Genomic DNA, 23,430 nt, shown 5'->3' on the forward strand with positions numbered 1-23,430 from the left:
GAAGGGGGTGGTGGGGCGGGGCCTGTAGCCCCAGAGGGCGGGGCCCCAGTGCAGCGGGAGGGAAGGGGGTGGTGGGGCGGGGCCTGTAGCCACAAGGGGCGTGGCCCTAGTGCCGCGGGGGGCGGGACCTGTAGCCCCAGGGGGCGGGGCCCCAGTGCAGCGGGGGGAAAGGGGGTGGTGGGGCGGGGCCTGTAGCCCCAGGGGGCGGGGCCCTAGTGCCGCGGGTTGTGGGGCGGGGCTGGACAGGGCCCCCGGGTGAGGGGCTGCGCCTAAAGCCCTAGAGGGGCGGTTCCCTAGGGCGGGAGCGGGGGCCGGGGTCGTGGGATTTAGTGTGACTCATATAACGTTACTGGGCCTTGATAATCTTCTCCCCTCGGCCTGCTGCTGTCCACACCTCCAGGGGTAGGTCGGCTGAAGGGCATCGCTAAGGGCGGGGGGTTTTCACCCCGCTGAGCGACAGTTGTACTGTGGGATTACTCATGGCTGTAAAGTTAAGCATGTGCATCTTTTCAGGACCTTGTCTGGGAAGTGGCGGTCCTAACCATACCAAAACAGGAGTGTGCAGGGGGGGGGGTAAGCAGGGGTACAGCCCCCCCCCCCCCGTCAGGGGCACAGAACTCTGGGGCAGGGGAGAGCATCCTCCTCCGGCCTGGGGCTGCACAGCAAGGGTAGGAAATGGCAGCTCCTCCAGAGCTGTGAGAGGAGGGAGGGAGAGCTAGCTCCTCTGGGCTCCGGCCACGGGGAGCACAGACATTTTTTATTCCTGTGCACGCTGCTGGGAACTCGCATCTTATTCAGACGCACAGAAATTGAGAGAGAATAATGACTGACTTCCCATCAAAAATCAAGTACCATATTCAGTATTGCTGCTCATAATATTTGAGGTTTTCCTTAAATACCCAGCTCCTGGAGGCAGGTGATTAGGGAAGAATCTCAGCTTTTTAATTAAAAAAAAAGTGTGCGTCTAGCTCTCATAGTTACAGAGAAACATTTGTAAATGTGACCCATATGCAGAAAGCAAACAATATCATCTAGCTCTTATATAGCCCTTTTCATGAGTAGATCTCAATAAAATAGGTTATTTTTATTGAGATAACTTTAAAAACCCCCAAAACTCATGATTATTAAGCCAAACTAATGCTTTTCCTGGCCTTGACTTGTGATTTGTTAATATTCTGGGTTGGCAACACTGTCTACACCTAAAAATACTGGGTTTCCTTTAAATCTCACGGAAATTAGAAATAAAAAGCATAATGATTTAAATATATTTCATGCAGCCCACCCCCCCGTTTATTGGTAATATGCGTCCAATCCATTTTGTAAAACATCCCATATATATGCATGTTTTTGTGAGATACGGTTCTGTCGCCAAACGCTTCCAAGCTATTGAAACCGAAATTTACAGTTGAAAAAGCCCCAGGGGGCTGGAATGCGTGGAGGTTTTTAGGAAGACAGATGCTGAGCACGTTACTATTTTAGTACAAATCCCTGTAATTTATTAAATTTTCAATTGCATATGAGCTAACAGAAGCACGTGAGCTACTCCAACAACGCAACACCGGCAGCAATGAGGAAAGCGAGAGTACTCTCAGAGGATCACTGGAAAACTACAGAACAGGGTCTTCTGGGGCCAGGAAATGAGGTCTCTGAGCAAAGCGTGCTGGGCTGCACGGTTGGCCATGCGTTTCCGGGCGCGGGGATGGTGTTGCTGGAGGCGAAGGCTGCTGGCAGACAATCTATCAAACGGGAGCTTGTGAGTGTGAGCCAGCTGTTCGCTTCGGCACTGTTGCATGTAAGTCAACAAAAGCGTGGTTGTCTGGGTGGTTTCAAGGGGTTTTTAGTGCTGCAGAGTACACTGGCCTAGATCATGTTGGCTGTCTACTGCAGGAAGCGCAATTCAGTGCCAAAAAAGATTTGAGCAGGGGTCTCAGACAGTCTGCTTTTTCTGTTGGCCTGTGGTGGCGAGCAGGCTCCTGGAAACAAGCTTGGTTTAAGTGAGCATGAGTGCATGAACAGAGCAGAATAGCAAGGACACTTTGCAACCAGCAGAATGTGCAGTGTAGAGACACTAAGAGGCCGGGATCCTGTAAACAATTCCACACTGGCTTAGTTTTGAATAGTCCTATTGAATATAGCGTCTGCCTAAAGTTAAAAACAAATGTCTTTGCGAGACTGAGGGCCTTAGATTGTAAACGTAGATTGTAGGGCAGGGACAATTTCTTCCTCTGTGTTTGTACAGCATCAAGTACAAATCCTGAGTGGGGCTCTGCACTCTACATGCCGGATAATGGGCATCGTTAGGAAAGGGAGAGATAGTAAGACAGAAAATATCATGTTGCCTCTATATAAATCCATGGTATGCCCACATCTTGAATACTACATGCAGAGGTGGTCACCCATTTCAAAAAAGATATATTGGAATTGGAAAAGGTTCAGAAAAGGCCAACAAGAATTATTAGGGGTATGGAACGGCTTCCATATGAGGAGAGATTAATAAGACTTTTCAGCTTGGAAAAGAGATGACTAATGGGGAGTATGATGGAGGTCTACAAAATCATGACTGGTGTGGAGAAAGTAAATAAGGATGTGTCATGTACTCCTCATAACACAAGAACTAGGGGTCACCAAAAGAAATTAATAGGCAGCAGGTTTAAAACAAACAAAAGGAAGTATTTCTTCACACAACACACAGTCAACCTGTGGAACTCTTTTCCAGAGGATGTTGTGAAGGCCAGAAATATAACAGGGTTCAAAAAAGAGCTAGGTAAATTAATGGAGGATAGGTCCATCAATGGCTATTAGCCAGCATAGGCAGGGATGGTGTCCCTAGCCTCTGATTGCCAGAAGCTGGGAATGGGCGGCAGGGGATAGATCACTCGATAATTGCCCTGTTCTGTTCATTCCCTCTGGGGCACCTGGCATTGGCCACTGTCGGAAGACAGGATCCTGGGCTAGATGGATCTTTGGTCAGACCCAGTATGTCCGTTCTTATGTTTTAATAGAACAATGGTTCAGAAAAGCAGAGGGTGAACTGCAGGTTCCATGATCCATGCAGAGGGGTCTAGGAAGTGAAGGACTCTCCCTGCCTGCTGGTGCTTTCCTCTCCCCAAATACAGTGGACAGGAAGTGGAAGAGACTCCCAGTGCTCCCTGCCTCTGTGCAATGAAGAAATGGGCTTCTCCTGGCTCTTTTGGACTCAGCCCTGTACACTCCTCTCCCTCTTCCACCCTGCACTCAGTTCCGTGGAGGGGTCCTGGGAAAAGGAGATGCCTTCCTGCCCCAAACTGAGAAACAGAAGAAGCTGTGCTGCTGTTACTGATCAATAAGCCTTTGGGAAGGCTTGAGGGAGGAGTATGTATCTGAGCTCCCCCACATGGCAGGGCACAGGAATGATGTGATAAGAACAGACATACTGGGTCAGACCAAAGGTCCATCTAGCCCAGTATCCTGTCTTCAAACAGTGGCCAATGCCAGGTGCTTCAGAGGGAATGAACAGAACAGGTTTCAGAGTGGTAGCTGTGTTAGTCTGTATCAGCAAAAACAATGAGGAGTCCTTGTGGCACCTTAGAGACTAACACGTTTATTTGGGCATAAGCTTTCGTGGGCTAGAACCCACTTCATCGGATGCATGGTGTGAAAATAAAGGAGCTGGTATAAATACATGAAAGGATGGGAGGTTGCTTTACCGAGATTAAATCAATTAACAGCAGGATACCAAGGGAGGGAAAATAACTTTTGAAGTGGTAAGAGAGTGGCCAATTACAGACAGTTGGCAAGAAGGTGTGAGTAACAGTAGGGAGAAATTAGTATTGGGGAAGTTAAGTTTAGGTTTTGTAATGACCCAACCATTCCCAGTCTCTATTCAGGCCTAATCTGATGGTATCTAGTTTGGAAATGAATTCCAGTTCTGCAGCTTCATGTTGGAGTCTGTTTTTGAAGGTTTTTTTTGTTGAAGAATGGCCACTTTTAGGTCTGTTATTGAGTGACCAGAGAAACTGAAGTGTTCTCCTACTGGTTTTTGAATGTTACGATTCCTGATATCAGATTTGTATCCATTTAGTCTTTTGCGTAGAGACTGTCCGGTTTGGCCAATGTACATGGCAGAGGGGCATTGCTATCACATGATGGCATAGATCACATTGGTAGATATGCAGGTGAACAAGCCCTTGATGGTGTGGCTGATGTAGTTTATCTCGTTAGACTGACCTCACACTTGGTAAAGCAACCCCCCATCCTTTCTTTTGTATTTACACCTACTCCTGTATTTTCACGCCATGCATCCAATGAAGTGGGTTCTAGCCCATGAAAGCTTATGCCCAAATAAATTTGTTAGCCTTTAAGGTGCCACAAGGACTCCTTGTTGTTGTTTTTGCTGAACAGAACAGGTAGTCCTCAAGTCATCCATCCATGTCATCAGCTAGCACATGAGGCTGGAAGGCAAATGCACTGCCCACAGTAGTGAGAGTGACCATGCACAAAGGGTGCTCAAATGTCCACTGTAAACTGACAAATCTTTTTCTGCTCTTCTCAGTGACCGTGATGGTAAGATTTCAGAGTAGAAGCCGTGTTAGTGTGTGTATGCAAAAAGAGCAGGAGTACTTGTGTTAGTCTCTAAGGTGCCACAAGTACTCCTGTTCTTTTTAGTGATGGTAAGAGTTACTTGGGCCAATAGTAGAAGGTACATAGTCATCTCAGTGGTTACATGTGCCAATAGAAGGTACACATTTTTGTGTGTTAGAAATATGTGTGTTGGTTTTTGTGTTTTTAGCTGTGTGTGCCTTTAAAAACAACACATGAAGGAAGAAATGGAAGTGTTTTTATTTTAATGAAGAAGTCAATTTTGATGTAAGAAGTGACTAAGCTGATTAAACAGAAAAGGGAGGCAAACTCAATGCTGTGCAAAGGGTTGGAGTAGAGGCATCTGCTGTTGCTAATAACTACACTGATTGCTCTTTAGGTTCAGTGAGTGGGAAATATGAGTGAATGGCAGAGGAAAAGTCCTTTAGAGTGGCAGACTTATGTGAACAAAGAAGTAAAAGTCACAGCTGCTGAGAAACATGAATACGAAGGATGGGTCTTAACAATTGACCCAGTTTCTGCAAAGTAAGTACAGAGCTGTTATTTGCTTTATAACAAAGAGAACGGTGATCTGATATGGAAAGACTGAAGCTGCTGAATCTGAAGCAAACTTGCTTGAAGCAGAAATGGCACACTGGGGCTTTGGTCCATAATTCTATATCTGTGCTAATTAGCAGGGCCAAGAGGAAGGGGATGCTAGGAGTCATAAGGATCATTCATATGATTTCAAAGGGTTATCTAATTTGAGAGACAAATAGATTTGGGGAACAGATGGAACCCAGGAGCTTGGTTGCTCTTGATTCATGCCAAATTTGCTGTGCATTTTAAGCACTCTTAAAACATCATCACGGCTTCTGTGTAGTGCTGTGTTTTAAATATAGTATGCATTGGGCAAAAACTGGGGATTGGTCCTGCTTTGAGCAGGGGGTTGGACTAGATGACCTCCTGAGGTCCCTTCCAACCCTAACCTTCTATGATTCTATGATTCTATGATTCGTCACATCCAAGAGAGAGCCAAGAGGAAGTATACAAGGGAGCTTAGCATCTTAAAAATACCAATCTATTTTCCTGTTAAATATCACCTAAAGCCCCAGTTCTATACTGTAATCCATAGGGTGAACTGATTTGCACCAATGCAGATCACAATTGGGGCTGAAGATAATTAAAAGCAAATTAAAAAAAATCAAACTTTACACTATGCTTTGTTTTTGTAATTTATTCATCTTGGACAATGGAAGTAGATAGATCAGTTTATTTTCTGTTCTCATGGGCTAGCACAAGTGATTTTAGGCTAAAAACACTGCAAGGGGATGTTTATATCCAAGCAAAGTCTTTTAGCTAAAGAGAGAATGTACCAGAGGGGAGAGGATGCATAAATTCAACATAAGGGCTTTGCATTATTATTTAGTTGGGAATTGAAAGTCGTCTACTCTGTGTCTTTATGGTTCCTAGCAAAATGGGCCCCATTTTTTGTTGGCCCTTAGGCATAAGTGTAATAAATGTGATTTAATAATAATTAGGGCTGTCAAGGGATTAAAAAAATTAATCTCAATTAAATTAATTGTGATTAATTGTGCAATTAAACAGTAATAGAATACCATTTATTTAAATATTTTTGATGCATTCTATATTTTCAAATATATTGATTTCAGTTACAACACAGAATACAAAGTGTACAGTGCTCACTTTATATTTTTGATTACAAGTATTTCCACTGTAAAAAAACCCCAAAAGAAATAGTATTTTTCAATTCACCCAATACCAGTACTGTAGTGCAATCTCTTTATTATGAAAGTTGAACTTGCAAATGTAGAATTATGTACTAAAAAACAAAACCATGTAAAATGTTAGAGCCTGCAAGTCCACTCAGTCCTACTTGCTCAGACAAACAAGTTTGTTTACATTTGCAGGAGATAATGTTGCCTGCTTCTTGTTTACCATGTCACCTGAAAGTGAGAACAGGCGTTCTCATGGCACTGTTGTAGCCGGCGTCGCAAGATATTTACGTGCCAGATGCGCTAAAGATTCATATGCCCTTCATGCTTTAACCACCATTCCAGGGGACATGCATCCATGCTGATGACGGGTTCTGCTCAGTAACAATCCAAAGCAGTGTGGACCGACACATGTTCATTTTCATTATCTGAGTCGGATGCCACCAGTAGAAGGTTAATTTTCTCTTTTGGTGGTTTGGGTTCTGTAGTTTCTGCATCAGAGTGTTGCTCTTTTAAGACTTCTGAAAGCATGCTCCACACCTCGTCCCTCTCAGATTTTGGAAGGCACTTCAGATTCTTAAACCTTGGGTCGAGTGGTGTAGCTATCTTTAGAAATCTCACATTGGTATCTTGTTTGCATTTTGTGAAATCTGCAGTGAAAGTGTTCTTAAAATGAATAACATGTGCTGGGTCATCATCGCAGACTGCAGGTAAAATAGAGCAGGAGACATACAGTTCTCCCTCAAGGAGTTCAGTCACAAATTTAATTAACACCTTTTTTTTTTTTTTTTTAACAAGCATCATCAGCATCATCAGCATGTCCTCTGGAATGGTGGCTGAAGCATGAAGGGGCATACAAATATTTAGCATATCTGGCACGTAAATACCTCACAATGCCGGCTACAAAAGTGCCATGCAAATACCTGTTTACACTTTCTGGTGACATTGTAAATAAGAAGCAGGCAGCATTATCTCCTGTAAGTGTAAACAAACTTGTTTGTCTTTGCGATTGGCTGTACAAGAAGTAGGTCTGAGTGGACTTGTAGGCTCTGAAATTTTACATTGTTTTGTTTTTGAGTACAGTTATGTAACAACAAAAAAATCTACATTTGTAAGTTGCACTCTCACGATAAAGAGATTGCACTACCATACTTGTATGAGGTGAATTGAAAAATACTATTTCTTTTATCATTTTTACAGTGCAAATATTTGTAATCAAAAATAATATACACTTTGATTTCAATTACAACACAGAATACAATATATGAAAATGTAGAAAAAATTTAAAATATTTAATTTCAATCGGCATTCTATTGTTTAACAGTGTGATTAAAACTGCAATTTTTTTTTTTAGTTAATTGCATGAGTTAACTGCGATTAATCGAAAGCGTCTATTATTAGGGCTAATGTACATCTCCTAGGTTGTGTTCTTGGAGATAAGTTAGTCTGTGCTTGGAGACTAATCAGAGCAGACTCTTCATTTAGTCCTGTTATGATCTTCTTGGGTACCTTAGTATTCAGAAGTTTGAAGAGCTTGCTCCATCATATATCTAAAGGAGTCACCGCAGTGTGCCTGAGAATTGTCCCTTACAGAGATTTGTAAGGCTGCTAAATGGAGTTCTGTTCTTCTGAAAACATAAAGCACTACAAGTGATTAGGACCTTTCCATCTTGGAGTAGCTTTGCACATGAGAACAAACATTCTTCCCTGTATCTTAGCTCTGCTTTATGCTGAACTAGAGTGTGAGGTGCAAGGCTCTGAGAATGCATTGAGAAGGAATCGGGGCAGGGAGGGGGAATATCTGGCAGGAACATTTTGAGAAAGTACAGTGAGCAGCACTTTAGCTTTTGCGGTCTAGTAAGTTAGGGGTCTGAACGTCCAGTTTGAAACACTGAGTGTGCCTGGTGCTACAGGCTGAACTCGAGGCTGGGCTGGCATAGCCCTTGCTTCTCAGTGTAGATAAGTAGAGTTCCATGCATTTAGCTTTGAATTTGTTCAGACAAGAATGAACGATGGAGGCTGTCTATTCTGTATGAGACATCGGAGCCTGCGATGTGTTGTGGAAGAGTAGAGGGCTGCTGCTTCACTGCCTTCCACTCACCAGTTCTTTGTGTTTCCTGTGCCACTGGTGACTGTCCTCCCCCTCAAGGTGGCTGCAGTGCTGTGGTCTTGTATCTGTATCATTTGTAAAGCAGTTTGGTACGAAAGGGGCTGTGAAAACTTAGACTAGCCCAGGCTAGTTGGCTAACTGGGCCAGGCTAAATCAGGCATCTTCTTTAGTGGGGCATCTCCCAGGAAACTAACATAGTCAAATAACAGTGAATGGTAATGATTATAGCTTAATTGTAACAGTGCTAACACAGAGTTCTCCTGACAGGTGGCTGGCAAAGAGGAAAAATAGCTTCTGCCCTTTTCCCCTGAGGTAGGGAAAAAACCTCCATTATTGCCTCCCTTCTCCACAAAACTTATTTAGTCTTAGAAATATCAAGTATTTTCTTCACTGCATTTGTTTTGGGACTCTTTAGAAGATCAGAGCTGGGAAGGCAGCACTCTGAGCCACGAACTGACTGGCCCGGGGCTACAGTTACAAAGATTTCCCCCCCAGCTGTTGGCCAGATTTGAGTTGAATAGATATTTAAAACTTGTTTTTTAACAAGCAAGACCTAGATGCACAAAGGTACGTAGGTGCCTATATCTGCGGTTTAGGTGCCTAAATCCCAGTTTTGGCTCCAATGCATTCCGCAAAACTCCCACCGAACTCCATAGGCACCTAAATTTGGTGCCTAAGTTTTCAGGGTAGAAGTTGGCAAGGCATCTATGTTTCTGCTGCTGGGCAGGTGCACTGTAGCCTCCCTCTAGGTGCCCAGATGCCTAAGCCCCAGAGCTGTTCACAAACTGGGAGAAGATAAGTGGCCAAACACTTACGTCGTGGGTGGGGCCCACTCTGGTAGGTGTGGTCCGGGCCTGCCTGTCAGGTCAGGTCTAACTCGCAATTTGGCTGGAGGAGGATATGGTGGTAGTTAGTGCCTGACCCGTAACTTTTAGTCCAGTGTTTCGAGCACCCACCTGGGATGTGTGAGACCCAGGTTCAATTTGCCCCTCTACCAGAGGGGAGAGAGGATTTCAACAGGGGGCTCCCACCACTAAATGCTCTAACCACTGAACTGCAGGATAGGCTGATGGGGTCCCCTCAGTCTCTCCCATTGAAGCCGTTCCACTCTGGGTGCCCTAAGCACTGAACTACAGAGTCATTCCCGCTCTGTCGCCCAGTGACTATTTATGTATCTCTCCACAGTGGAAAGTCGCTGGGCCGGAGAGAGAGAATGACTCTGTAGCCCAGTGCTTAGGGCACCTACTTGAGAGGTGGGAGATGCAGGGTCCAGCCCCTCTGCTCCAATCACTCTGTCATTAGTTATCCAGAGTGGAACTGCTTCAACAGGAGAGACATGGGTCTAGTCTATACTACAGACTGATAATGGTATAACTGTTGCTCAGTGGTGTGAAAAATCCACACCCCTGGGTGACTGGAGTTACACTGACCCAGACCCCGGTGTAGTCAGCGCTCTGATAACAGGGGAGCTTCTCCTGTCACCAGAGCTGCCACCTCTCGGGGAGGTGGATTGGCTACGCTGGCAGGAGAGCCCTCTCCCGTCAGCCTAGAGCGTCTTCATCGAAGTGCTGCAGCGGCACAGCTCCATCAGTGCTGCTGCGTGATGCAGGGTTTTAAGCGTAGACCGGCCCACGTCAGACTATCCCATTGCCCAGTGCTTTGAGCACACTCCTGCGAGCCCCCTGTTAAAATCCTTTCTCCCTCTCTGTGCCGGAGGGGGAGAAGAGCTGAACCTGGGGTTCCCACATCGCAGGTTAGTGCCCTGCCCCCGGGTCTAAAAGTTGCAAGGTGGGCGGCAGCAGCTGCACGTCCTCCTCCTCTGGCTGTTTTGCTTGGAGTGAGGCAGGCACCGGACTCCTCCCGCGGGAAGTGGCTCGGGCGCCTCAGCTGCCTGGCCGCGGAGGCAGATTCCTATCTGTGGATTGCTCAGCAGAGACTTCGGTCATGTCTGTGCTGTGGTGGCATGACTGCAGTGCTGCTGCGCCATAGCACAGACGTGGCTCCGTCCGCGTCGTCAGTCCCCCTCTCTGAGAGGCAGTAGCGAGGTCGACAGGTGTAGGCCAGGCCTCCGGCACCTCTTCCCGAGAGAGGAACAGGGCCTAGCACACACCTCTCTGGTCAGCATCTCCCCTTGGCTAGCTTAGGTGGGGAGCTGCCTAGCATGCTGGCTTTTGTGGCTCCCATTCTGAGTCACCTCTCTCTCCCCATTGATTGTATAGGGAGCCTAGGTGTCTGACTCAGGCTTTGTGGATTGCAGCGTTGTTTACATGACGTTTTTTTCCCCTTAGGCGCCTAAAAGATATATCTGATGCTCAGCATTGCAACGCCTCGGGCTACATCTCCACTACAGTTTATGTCAGCGTAACTTCTGTCGCTCAAGGGGATGAATAAATCGCCTCTCTGAGCACCAGAAGTTACCGCACCAGTGTGGACAGCGCTATGTCAGTGAGAGAGCTTCTCCCGCCAACACAGCTACTGCCTCTTGCAGGGGCTGTAGTAGTTAAGGCAATGGGAGAACTCTCTCCTCTCGGCTTAGAGCAGCTACATTAGAGAGCTTACAGCAGGGCGCCTGCATCCGTGCTGCTGTAAACTCTCTACTGTAGCCGTGCCCTCAATCACTTTGTGGTTCCCACCCTAAATTCCTTCCCATTGCAATCACTCAAGCCATATCTACACTGCACTTTGTCATTAAAACTTTTGTTGCTCAGGGGTGTGCATGCAAAAAACATTCCCCCTGGACGACAAAAGTTTTAACGACGAAATGTGCCTGTGTGGACAGCGTTTTATTGGTGGGAGCCGCTCTCCCACTGACAAAGCTACTGCCCTTCATTCAGGGTGGTTTTATTTTGTCGCCAGGAGAGCGCTCCCCCAGCGACAAAAAGTAGCCACGCTGCGCACCTTACAACAGCACGCCGTTGTAAGGTGCACAGTGTAGACATAGCTTCAGGCTTTACCTCTACTGTCCACAGTGATTGTCCTCTCCCTGCACTGCCAGTCACCTTGGGAGTCCTCCAGAGGAAATGAAATCTGATTTTTCCAATGTACAAACAAACAGCCCTCCTCTCCCATTCTTTTTCCCCCCCACGAAAAAAACATTCTGGCACCTTTTATATAATAAACAAGCAAAAAAAGCAGAATCTCTCCTCTGCCAGCACCTTAATGGTGATGAATTTATCTCCTGTATTTACATGGTAATTAAGGTGTGGAATTCTATGTTCTGCCCTTCAATGCGCAAGATGTTAAATAGACTAGGGTATAATATTCCTGGGCACTCAGGAACCCTGTGTCAAGTTTGCACTTGCAGCCTGACTCTGGAATACTTGATTTCCCAGCCCTAGCTTTGCTGTATGGATTTTTTTGTTTTGTTTTGCATGGAATATTCTGCTATACAGTATGTAGTGTGTGTATATGTATGTATATACATATATATAGCCAAGATTTTCCAAAAACAGGTGTCTGAAATTTGCCTGATTATGTGGCATGATTTTTAAAGTGACTTCTAATGAGAACTCCTGAGTTCTCATATTTTGGAAATCTCGCTATGTATTTACTAACGTAATTCTAAGCACCCATTTTTGAGCAACACGGCCTAGATTTCTCACTGTCTTTTTCTGCTTAATGACTTACCATTCAATATATGTCCTCTTTCCTGGCAGTGTTGTCCTAGTGAAGCTCACGGAGGATGGAAAAGTATGTGTCTCAGTCATCTTGGGTCACGCTGTACAGGAAGTTGAAATAGTGAATGAAGGGGATGATGAAACGAAGGAGCGGCTTGCTCACCTATTCATGCCAGAAGAGAGCAGAGCTTATGGCCACGAAGAACTGGAGAAGAGGAAGAGCAGCCTGAAGACTTGGCTGGAGACCAATCACATCCCTGTAACAGAACAAGGCGAGTCACAAAGAACACTGTGTGTGGCAGGTGTATTAACTATCGACCCGCCATATGGGCCAGAAGACTGTAGCAGCTCCAATGAAATTATTCTATCTAGAGTGCAGAGCTTGATACAAGGCCACCTTGCACCGCAGTAGTAATGGACAAGTTGACAAACGCTTCTCATCTAAAACTCTTCTATTTCAAACAGGAGGAGGTGCTCTTTTCCCCTTAGATTAAGAATTGTTCTATGCTATTGGTTGACTTGATTTTCACTGACTGATGTGAGGGTGAGCAGTACTGTTGTGCATTAGCCACTCTGGCTGATTCTGTATGTGAAGGAACAGATGGTGGAACAGTCTTATAACTGAAAGCAGGAAGCATTTGTACTACCTAATATTTTGTATAAAAAAAGTTATTTGGTATGAATGACATTTTATTCTATGGAATCCTAATTCTTTATCTAACACTGTCTCATATGAAAGATGGAGTTGATGAATCTTGTCTTCCTGGCTGTGTCCCTCCTCTGTGTCTGCCTTTAATTGCCTCTCCTCCTACCTGTGGATGATATAAAGATTGGTGGTGTGGTAAATACTGAGGAGGACAGGACAGTAATAGGGCACAATCTAGATTGCTTGGAAAGCTGGTCCCATTCAAACAAAAAGTATTTTAATACAGCCACATGCAAAATTATTCATTTAGGGACATGGAATGCAGGCCCTCCCTACAGAAAGCAGCGCCTCTGAAAAAGATTTAGGGGTCATTGTGCAAAAGCAACCCGAGCTCCAAGGGCAATTGTGTGGCAAAGAGGGCTAATGTGATCCTCGGATGTATAAATAGGGGAGAAGTGAGTAGAAGGAGGGAGATGATTGTACCTCTGTATGTGGCATGGATGAGACCGATATTGGAGTACTACATCCAGTTCTGGGGTCCACATTTTAAAGAACAGTTGAAAAATTGGAGAGGATGCAGAAAAGAGCCACAAAACGTTATTTGGGGCTGGAGAAAATGCTGTAGAGAGACGGACTTAAACTAAACAGATTGAGCTCTTTATCAAAAGAAGGTTGAGGTTATGTCTTTCATTGGGGAGTTAGCCCAGGCTCTTATCCGACCCGCCTCCCAGTCACACATTCACAACCCTCTCAGCTGAGCTAAGTGGTGCTTTCCATCTGGGCTAGCTGGCCTGGTTGGGGGTTTAGGCTGGAGCTCAGCTTTCATTTGGGCTGGAAATTTGCCCACTTTGCAGTAAGGACACAGGCTAAGTCATTTGAGTGCTGACAGTCTTCCAGTGCTTTACCACAATTCCACCGATTTGCCCAGGACAGACAAGTTCTCCCACAATTCACTCGGAACAAATCAGTGCCACAGCTTACTGCAGAATAAAAAGCCATGGGAAGTCCTACTGATGCAGGTGCATGAGTGCAGAACCAGTGAGGACATGGTAACTTGGGTAGGGCTGAGTTGTGAGACTGTACCTGGGGTAGGCTGACCTAGGGGCCAATCTCTGAGTCAATTGCGTAGTGTGTGAGAGGCAACTTGATTACAGTGTATAAGTATCTTTACAGGAAGAAAATATCAGATACTAAAGGGATTTAATCTAGCAGAGAAAGGCATAACAAGAACAAATGGCTGGAAGTTGAAGCTACACAAATTTCCTAACCTAATTTCCTTCTTTGATAGTGTTACTACAGCCCTCCATCCACTAAGCCACCAACCCTGTCAAAAATTAGGGTGGTTCGGCATGATTTGTTCTTGACAGGGTCAGATAAAAAGCTTGTCTCTCTCACCAAGAGAAGTTGATCCAGTAAAAAAGATTACCTCATCAGCTGGTGTGTCTCAGCAAGGATACTGACATTTAAACTTTCATAGGCTTCAGAGCTATTTCAATCCCTTATCCAGGGTTTGAGCCAAAATCCTTTAAAATCATTGGAATCCATTGATTTCAATTGGCTTTGAATCAGACTCCCATTAAAATAAATAGGGCATTTCACATTCCTTTCACTGCAATTGTTTGTGTATCTGACTCTGACATCAGTTTACTGATTCATTTTGAAGATTAATTTAAAATAATCACTTAAATTCTATATTAAATGAAAAACCAGAAAGGAATACAGTATTAATTAGGCTTTCATTACTCTTTCTTGTACCTTTTAAAATATGTAATCTACATAATTCTAGATCAGTTCCTAATTACTCTTCTTCAGTACAATCACAGCTGAGAAGGTTCATCTGTGACAAGCCTTTTTTTTTTATGGGTGTTATGTCCAGGAGCAGAAATATCTTTTACTTATTTTCAGTCCTAAAATTATTTTTTTTAAGTTAGATGAAACGCCCTTGGCTTGTTTAGAGCTATGGCACATGAAATAACAGGGGTGCTTTTCACCATGGAAAACCCTGACGCAGTAGACATTTACACGCTTCACTCAGCACAGGTGACTGCAGTAAATTCTACAGGACTCTGAAGTGTCCTGTCTCAAGCCATGCAACAGGATGCCCATCATTTCTTCAAACAAGTCAAAGACAGAAGTTCTCATTTAGAACTAAAGCTCCTGTTCTGCTGTTGGATCTGCATTACCCACCGGACTTGCTCACCCCGACCCAACTACAGGAGCAGAGTCTCGGGCCGGGCAAACGTGAACTAGCAGAAAGAAGCTGTTAACCCAGTAGGTGTGAACCGAGTACAGAACATGGCTGAAAAAATGTCTCCGCTCCCTACCCGGGAAATATTTAGGCACTTGCATAACTTTAAATGGGTCCTGCTGACGGCCCCCCCCCCAGCTCTACTGGAGTCTATCCCTTGCTCCCCCATGCCCCAATGGAGCTCTACGGGGGGCCAGCCCCCTATCCCAGGAGAGGGGGCCTAGCCTCCTGAGCTCTACTACAGCCCAGCCTCTGCCTCACCCTCCATAGCTTTACTGGGGTTCAGTCCCCCCGTACCCTAGGGGAGCTCTAATAGGGCCCTAGCCCCCTGCATGGCTCTATTGGGGCCCAGCCCCACATAGCCCTACTGGGGCTCAGGCCCCCCACATGCCCCAGAGGAGCTCTAATGGGGCCCAGGCCCTAGCTCCCCACATGCCCCAGGGGAGCTATAATGGGGCCCAGGCCCCTAGCTCCCCCATAGCTCTATGGGGGTTCAGTCCCCCCATACCCCAGGGAAGCACTAATAGGGCCCTAGCCCCTCCCATGGCTCTAGTGGGGCCTAGGCCCCCCACATGCTCCAGGGGAGCACTCATGGGGGGAGGGATAGCTCAGTGGTTTGAGCATTGGCCCGCTAAACCCAGGGTTGTGAGTTCAATCCCTGAGGGGGCCATTTAGGGATAGGGGGCAAAAATTGGGGATTGGCCCTGCTTTGAGCAGGGGGTTGGACTAGATGACCTCCTGAGGTCCCTTCCAGCCCTGATATTCTATTCTATTCTAATGGGGCCCAGCCCCCTAGCCCCCCCATAACCCAGGGGAGCGCTAATGGGGCCCAGCCCCCCCCATGGCTCTAGGGGGCCCAGCCCCCACATGCCCCAGGGGAGCGCTAACGGGGCCCGGGGCCCAGCCCCCCCATGGCTCTAGTGTAGCCCCCCCATACCCCAGGGAAGCACTAATGGGGCCCCGCCCCCTAGCGCTCCCCATGGCTCTAGTGGGGTCCAGCCCGCCCCCATACCCCAGGGGAGCGCCGTGCTCCCCCCAGAGCGGACAGGGGCCCCGCCGCCACCGGTCGCTCACGTCCCCCCCCGCCCGCGGGGACAAGTTGCGCGACCCGAGCACGTTGCTATGGCAACGGGGGGAAGGGGTGGGCTCTCCTTCCCGCCTTCTCACAGCGCGCGCGGCGGCGGGCGGGGGTGCTGTGCGCGTGCGCCGCGCACTCTATATCAGGGGCTCGCGGCGCCTGCGCGCGGAGAGGCAGGCAGCCGGCTGGCGGGCGGGCGGGCGGTTGGAGCGGGAGCCATGTCTCGCTACGGCCGCTATGGAGGCGGTAGGCGCTAGGCCGTGCCGCGCGGGGGCCGGCGGCGGGGGGTTGGCGGCGGGGGGGGTCTCCTCGCCGATCCCGGGGGGGCGGGGCGCGGGGCGCGGCGCGCGCGGGGCTCGCCGCGGGGGAGGCGGCCGCCGCCATTTTGCGCACGTTGGGCGCCCGCCGCGCGCCTGGGCCAGGGGCGGCCGCGGGTGGGGCGGCCAAGATGGCGGCGGCGGCGGCGCCTCGGCGGGCCGTGTGCGGCGGGGCCGCGCCTGGCTCTGCCCGCCCGGCGGCGGGGCGCGGGCTGCGGGGCCTCGGCGACCGCGTGCGTTGCTCTTGCAGAGACCAAGGTGTACGTGGGCAACCTGGGCACCGGCGCCGGCAAGGGCGAGCTGGAGCGAGCCTTCAGCTACTACGGGCCGCTGCGCACGGTGTGGATCGCGCGGAACCCGCCGGGCTTCGCCTTCGTGGAGTTCGAGGACCCGCGGGACGCGGAGGACGCGGTGCTCGGGCTGGACGGAAAGTAGGTGGCGGGCGCGGGGGGCGGCGGCGCGGGGGGCGGCGGGCGCGGGGGGCGGCGGCGGCGGGCAGTGACCGGCGCCTGTCTCGGCCCGCAGGGTGCTGTGCGGCTCGCGGGTGAGAGTGGAGCTGTCGACGGGCATGCCCCGCCGCTCCCGCTACGACCGGCCCCCCGCGCGGCGCCCCTTCGACCCCAACGACCGGTGCTACGAGTGCGGAGACAAGGGCCACTACGCCTACGACTGCCACCGCTACAGTCGTCGGAGGAGGAGCAGGTACGGGGGGGGGCGGCGCGGCCGGGTCTCTTCGCTAGGGACAGAGGCGGTCTTGTTAGCCAAGGAGCGCATGCTGGGCCGGATTCGCCTAACTGTAATGCTGTAGTCATGCAGGGGTGTGTTACGTTTTGTTGATATTTCATATTAAATGTTAATATATTAACAATCAACCTGGTCAAAACCTTTCAGGTTTCTTCGTTTGAGTCAGTCGCCTTGATTCAGAATGTCACAAGCCTTAAGGTTTCATGCTGAGGCGCCTTGCAAAATCCGACAATTAAGATCCTCCTAGACCTTGAGGTGATCAGCATAAGAGGCCAGATCCCCTCGAGCCATCTACACCTAGCTTCACCATATTCTTTAAAGGGCAGAAAATTTGAGACGGTGATCGCCGTAACAGTAAATTTGGCTTTCAATTGGGGCCCCCCCCCTCCGGTTTAGAAAGAGGAACACCAGATTGACCACATTCCCACCTAGAAAAATCTTCTTGCGTCAATCAAGCCTCACCCTGGCTCATTTGGCTGTCAGTTTGATCGTCGTTAGATTGAAGAGAACACCTAGATGCAGCGATCGGCTATAGATACTTCTAGATCGTCTAGATCTGCTAGACCTTGGGCCAAAGAGGGTCGACCTGCAAACTTGCAAGGTTTATTTTAAATACACATTACAGTGTTTTATATTATAATGTAATTCTAAATGTAATTCAGCTTAACATCTTTTCTAGGTAGTAAAAATGCTCAAAACAAATAGGCCCTGAGTTTTTTCCAACTGACAGACACTAATTTTTAGTTGTCTGAAATTTTAACTTCAGCAAAGGCTCACGTGCACTAATTTCTAAAGTTCTTTTCTAATACTTATTTTTTCTAACCTAACGTTAGGTCACGGTCTAGATCTCATTCAAGGTCCAGAGGAAGAAGGTATTCTCGGTCACGCAGCCGAAGCCGTGGTAGGAGGTGCGTTTCAGACTTCCTTGTGCTTTCCTTTTTAAAGAGAAGTCAAACATCCTATTCACCTTTTTTAAAGACAAGTAAAAGCATTGTATAATATTTTCAATCTTTTCACTCTAGATCCAGGTCAGCTTCCCTTCGCAGATCGAGGTCTGTGTCACCTCGTAGATCTAGATCGGCCTCACCCCGTAGATCCCGATCACGTTCTTTAAAAAGATCAAGGTAATCGGTTTTGTATTATGATTATCAGCCAACATTTCTGTTAAGGTGGATTCAGAATATTTGAAGGGTATGGTGGGAAGTAGTGTGAAACTCATTCTTTGTTTTATTTGGTGAGTAGATTCTGTGAGAATGGTTTGAGCCTTCAAGACCAAACATACTAACTTGGGGAAATTTCCCCTCAACTAAAGTGAATGTTCTGGAAACAATTCTCTTGAATTTTTGGTATTGCACGTTTAGCTGTCTTAGGGTCTGGTGTACGCTTAAACATTATGCCAGCCTAGTTATGTCCTTAAGGAATGTCAATAAAAACACACCCCAAACAATAAAAAAAGCCCTGGAGCAATTATGTAAATAAAAATGGTTTTACATAACATAATATAAGCTTATCAATGACATGAACTTCCCAAATTTGAGTGTTTGATTTTTTGGAAAATAGTGCCTCTATCTAACGCTAGCAAACAGGATCTTACTAAGATAACAAAATTGCTGCTACAGTATTGACTGCTTGATGGAGTTTTTTTTACCTAGACAGTAAATGCTGTACATTTTTATTTTTCTTAACTGCATTTCTGTATTAATACAGAAATTAATTCTTATGTGGATTTGAGTTGGCTTTCATTAGTTTCCTTCTTCAAACTTTAGGTCTAGATCAAGATCCAGATCCAGATCTGCTTTATGGCCACGAAGCAGGTAAGATGTTTGCCATAATTAATTAAAGCCACTTAATAGTATCTACAGGTTTACTTAGTCAAATGTGTGTGTTCTTTTGACCGTAGATAGATGCATATCAGGCAAAACTTGTTCATGTACCAGAAGTTTGTCTGTGGTTCACCATCATGCACTAAAACCCTAATGTATCCTGTAAAAATGAAGTTGGTGCCAGGAAAGTATATTACAAGGGAGACTTACATAGTTTCAAACCCCAGACTTGCTGGGGAAACAACATCTAGCAAAATATAAATGCACAGTAATAGAGAACTCAAGAGACTCCGGGGGTGTGGGATGTGTTTGGGGGAGAAATGACCTCTTGATGCTAAAATGTGCTGTTTCTGCCTGTTATCTCATGAACGTCCTATTGAAACTTAACTTTAGTTCCCCCGTAAATTCAAATGTCCATTTGGCCATTCTCCAGTATGCCCTGGTTCGTTTGCATATGCTAGTGGTGTGCAGCGAACAACTAGCCATGATCAATTTACGTGTCAGCTATAGGGAGACTCAAATATTAGGGCATGTTACTGAATTGTAGGACTGGGACTGTTTTTCTATGAGTCAGCTGTTGGCTCTTGTGAATGAGGTACTCCTAGAATTCAAATTCTAACATAAAGCTTCTTTGTGACATACCATATGTATGCAGTTTAGTGCTCCGGTAGTAGTGGAAGAGGTTTTTCAAGATGGGAGTTACTGAAAAGTGTCAAAGCATTGGCATTGTTCATTGCATAGTTTTAAAGATACTCTCCATTGAACTTCACCTTCAAGCAAGCAGAAGGTTCTAATGGCTTATTTACAGAAGAACAAAGGGAACTCTTGGCTGCAGAGCTCCAAAAGGATCAGTTAAATGTTCACATCTTGTTGGTAGTTTTAAAATGTCACAATCACAGCAGGAGAACTTTGTTTCTGATGGTGGTCATATTAAGGAGGCACTGCTCTCTTGTGCTAATGGTTTTTGTTGAAGGATTTTCTGAAGAAACAAAACTGCACAGAAGAGTTGCCGAGAAGTAGAAATAGGTGGGATCAAACACAAATGTGAGCACCTGACTTGAAATGTACCAGCATGTTTTCATTACATGAGTAGCGATGGATGGTGAATGCATCTCAAGAGATGAGGACAGATAAAACTTCAGTGCAGTATTTTCAGAAACGGATGATGCTCAGTTATTGCTAATTGTAGCAAGTGTCATACAGTATCTTTAAAAATTTTGAAATAGAATGGTATTCAGCGCAACACTGACAGCTGCTTCCTCATGTTTATCCATCAACCAATCAGTGCTGATATTGAACAGTGATGGTGAAAGAACTCTCTCCAAATGCCTATGGAGATAAGAAACCATGCAGTGTATCTGCCTTAGTAGTAGGGATTGTGGGGATTAACTTGATGCCCATACAAATCCTTTTTAAAGGATTTTTGCATACATTCAGTGATGCGTATTTAAAATGCTGTCTAAGGCATTTTTGGAGATTTTTCAGTATGGAAGGAATTGTTTTCATGTAACTTTTTTTTTCACTTGTGTCCATATTTTGCAGCCGATCAAAGTCCAGATCACCATCTCCAAAGAGAAGGTAAGTTGAATCTTGTGACTAAAGACTACTGAAAACTTGTTTGACTGAGATTACCAGAACTTTTCCCTATACTTTGTCTCTGATTTAACTGTAAGGTGTATTTTGGATGGACAGGGCTGCCTTAATTAATGCATGGGACACTGATTACTCAGGTCCAAAATGGTAAAGCTGTTTCCAAGAAAGTGGGTGCATGTTGTATTATGAGGATCTTGCCTTTGGCAATTGCTGTATTAGTTCCATCCTCTACAATGGCTTCATTAACCTGAGATTGTACAAGTGGATGACCTAAAGCATGAAATAAATTTTAAGCACAGGGGGAATCAATTTTAAGCAGTCTATTTAAAAACTCCAGTGATCATAATGAGATTAATTTGTGTTCTAGAAGGTGTAGTGGGCTACTTCTGGCTTACAATTAAATCCTTTTCAGAAGGACTGAACCTACTTTCTCAAGGGGGTGGGGGGGGTATAACCAGAGTCAAAAATCTGAATGAGAGAAGTAAAGATAATGGAAAACATAAATGGCTCTGAGTAAAACTGGAAATGGATTAAATGTGTTGAAGCAAAATATAAACTAAAGACTTCTTATAGCAAACACCCATCTGATTGAATGTAGTCAAACTGTGGTCCACCTTGCTGGTGGCTCTGTCTTGACTGGTTTCAGAGCAACAGCCGTGTTAGTCCGTATTCGCAAAAAGAAAAGGAGGACTTGTGGCACCTTAGAGACTAACCAATTTATTTGAGCATAAGCTTTCGTGAGGTACAGCTCACTTCATCGGATGGAGCATCCGATGAAGTGAGCTGTAGCTCACGAAAGCTTATGCTCAAATAAATTGGTTAGTACTCCTTTTCTTTCTGTTTTGACTGACAGCTGTACAGTCTGTTGTTGCTACATGGTAATAGCAAGATAGAACTTTCTACATTTCCCTTTCATAACCCAGATGAGTATGTGTTAGAACATTGTATATTTTATGTAATTAATCATTAGCCTTAGTTTTTCCATTTTAGTTTGAGCCATTTTCCATTAATTCAGGATAAGTACGATCTTCTCAACACTTGGAGACAGCTTTTCCAAGCTTGACTGAAGTCTCTTGAGGGAAGGAGTGCATGGGAACTAAAGTAGCTTGTGCCTTGCCACAGTGTGTGCCTGACCTTGAGATCCTTGTTTGTAGCTTCCTTTTTATCCTTTCCTGTTAACGCTTTCATGCACTTCCGGAAAGGATTCCATACTTCAAGATGTCATTTTCATGCCCAGATAAATTTGTTAGTCTCTAAAGTGCCATAAGGACTCCTCGTTGTTTTTGCTGATACAGACTAACACGGCTACCACTCTGAAACCTTTCATTTAAAGGTTACTAATGATTCTGTAGCAAAGTTACAATTTCATATACCCTTTGAGGATGTATGTGTAAGATCTGTTTTAAAAGTAAAACTAATTCTCTACCTTCATTGGTGCCAATTATTGGGTTATTACAGAAAATACATGAGGTGGTGTTTGTTTGTTTTTTTTTTTTCCTGGTGATATTGCTATATCGGCAGTTCCAAGTCAACACTAGAGTTACTCCAACTAACTTCTGTTTTTCTTTCACTTTCAGTCGTTCACCATCAGGAAGCCCTCGAAGGAGGAGTGCAAGTCCTGTCAGAATGGACTGAAATTTCAAAGTTAACCTTTTAGGAAGAAAGTTATTTTGTTTACGTTGTTATAAGGGATTTTGTCTCTGATGTAAATGGTAAGGGCTTAGTCCTAGAAGGGTATTTCAATCAAATGACAATTGGCCTGGATCGGGATCGTCTAAATTGTGACATCACATTAGTAGATTAGTGCGCAACTTTTTTTGTTGTATGCATTTGCATCCTGTGATCTGAAAATGTGGGACTTTTTTTATTGACACATAGAAATAAAATGTGTATTTCTAACTAAAAACCTCTTTGTCGTAGCCGTACTGCTTCTGTTAATGCTTCAGTAACTTCAAAGCAAGTCATGTATGTCATTGAAGTTGACGTTATACAGGTTGTCAAACTTAAAAAATTGATAGCTATCAAACCAGTCATATCTTCTCAGTTTATTTTGAATTCTGGACTGAGGTGTATCTTTAATTTCTGCGTTTGTTCTGAGATATGGATGCGGTGACACAAGTTAAAGGTGATCTGCAGAGTGTTTTTACAAAAGGTGCTTGTGCCTTTTTTGATAGGTTTTTTGATTCTGAAAGTGATCTAAAAGGAAGTGTAACTTTTGTTCTACTGGTTTTTAACTTAAAATGATCAGGAATGTAAAGTCTAGTCTTCTGTAGCTGTATTGGAGAACCAGTGAAGTATCAGATGATGTTTTGAATTCTTAAACGAAGGCGTTTTTACTCAAAATGAAATTAAATGGCTGTTTACAAAATTTTAAACACTCTGGTTAAAAGGTAACAGCTCAATTGCCACTACTTTTTACATATAAAGAAGCAGAAAAGGGCAGAAGCGCAAGTTGTTGCAGGTTACCTTTAAACAGTGTATGTTGAGGGAGAAAAAATACAGCTCTGTCATGACTTTCTCTTCCGCAACCTGCTGTGTCCGATTAGACAAACTGGGGGGGGAATGAACTAAACTGAGTGGTTTTATGCAGTCACAGTCTGTTCTGCAACATACGTTGCAGTCATAAAGCAGCCTGTATGCTGATGGGCAAAACCTTTTATGGTACTGGTAAGATAATTCCTGTAGTACGCAGCAAATACATGATTGAAGAGCATAAAATAAATTGTATATGAGGAAGTATTTCAAACTGAAGCCTATTTTGTGATCTCTAATAAGTTGCAAGGGGCTTTGGCACTTCATGTGGAAGCTGAGCATGACCCAGTAAGGATGTTGTTAGATTGCCAGGAACCTTTTTTGATAAATAAACAAAAACCCTGCAGCTCCTCAATATTCTGGCCTGTTTCAAAAAAGAACTAGATAAATTCATGGAGGCAAGGTCCATCAATGGCTATTAGCCAGGAA

General features: G+C 45.5%; 2 protein-coding genes across 3 annotated transcripts; both read left to right on the plus strand.

The window, feature by feature from the left end:
• The first annotated feature begins 1,358 nt into the window (after positions 1-1,358).
• On the plus strand, positions 1,359-12,708 carry GEMIN6 (gem nuclear organelle associated protein 6). 2 transcript variants are annotated; one of them, XM_084622564.1, is made up of 4 exons: positions 1,359-1,792; positions 4,958-5,103; positions 8,671-8,715; positions 12,060-12,708. In XM_084622564.1, the coding sequence occupies exons 2-4, from the start codon at positions 4,976-4,978 to the stop codon at positions 12,430-12,432; spliced, it is 546 nt and encodes a 181-aa protein (XP_084478690.1). In that variant the 5' UTR covers positions 1,359-1,792; positions 4,958-4,975; the 3' UTR covers positions 12,433-12,708. The 2 variants fall into 2 exon arrangements, with proteins under 2 accessions (XP_084478690.1, XP_084478691.1); XM_084622565.1 differs by lacking the exon at positions 8,671-8,715 and having other exon boundaries at positions 1,448-1,792.
• A 3,378-nt stretch (positions 12,709-16,086) lies between these two features.
• Positions 16,087-23,215, plus strand: LOC311518673 (serine/arginine-rich splicing factor 7-like). The gene is made up of 8 exons (XM_084624676.1): positions 16,087-16,238; positions 16,560-16,740; positions 16,835-17,011; positions 17,887-17,961; positions 18,076-18,177; positions 18,820-18,867; positions 20,419-20,454; positions 22,047-23,215. The coding sequence occupies exons 1-8, from the start codon at positions 16,211-16,213 to the stop codon at positions 22,102-22,104; spliced, it is 705 nt and encodes a 234-aa protein (XP_084480802.1). The 5' UTR covers positions 16,087-16,210; the 3' UTR covers positions 22,105-23,215.
• Positions 23,216-23,430: the final 215 nt, after the last annotated feature.

This window comes from Lepidochelys olivacea (genome assembly GCF_965140295.1).
Source record: "Lepidochelys olivacea isolate rLepOli2 genome assembly, chromosome: 3".
NCBI lineage: Eukaryota > Metazoa > Chordata > Testudines > Cheloniidae > Lepidochelys > Lepidochelys olivacea.

Coding starts and splice junctions, on each gene's coding strand:
- LOC311518673 (XM_084624676.1), top strand. CDS start 16,211: ATGTCTCGCTACGGCCGCTATGGAGGCG. Junction 17,962..18,075: donor AGCCGAAGCCGTGGTAGGAG/GTGCGTTTCAGA, acceptor TTTTCACTCTAG/ATCCAGGTCAGCTTCCCTTC. Junction 18,868..20,418: donor GCTTTATGGCCACGAAGCAG/GTAAGATGTTTG, acceptor CATATTTTGCAG/CCGATCAAAGTCCAGATCAC.
- GEMIN6 (XM_084622564.1), top strand. CDS start 4,976: ATGAGTGAATGGCAGAGGAAAAGTCCTTTAGAGTGGCAGACTTATGTG. Junction 5,104..8,670: donor ATTGACCCAGTTTCTGCAAA/GTAAGTACAGAG, acceptor TTCTCCTGACAG/GTGGCTGGCAAAGAGGAAAA. Junction 8,716..12,059: donor TTCTGCCCTTTTCCCCTGAG/GTAGGGAAAAAA, acceptor CTTTCCTGGCAG/TGTTGTCCTAGTGAAGCTCA.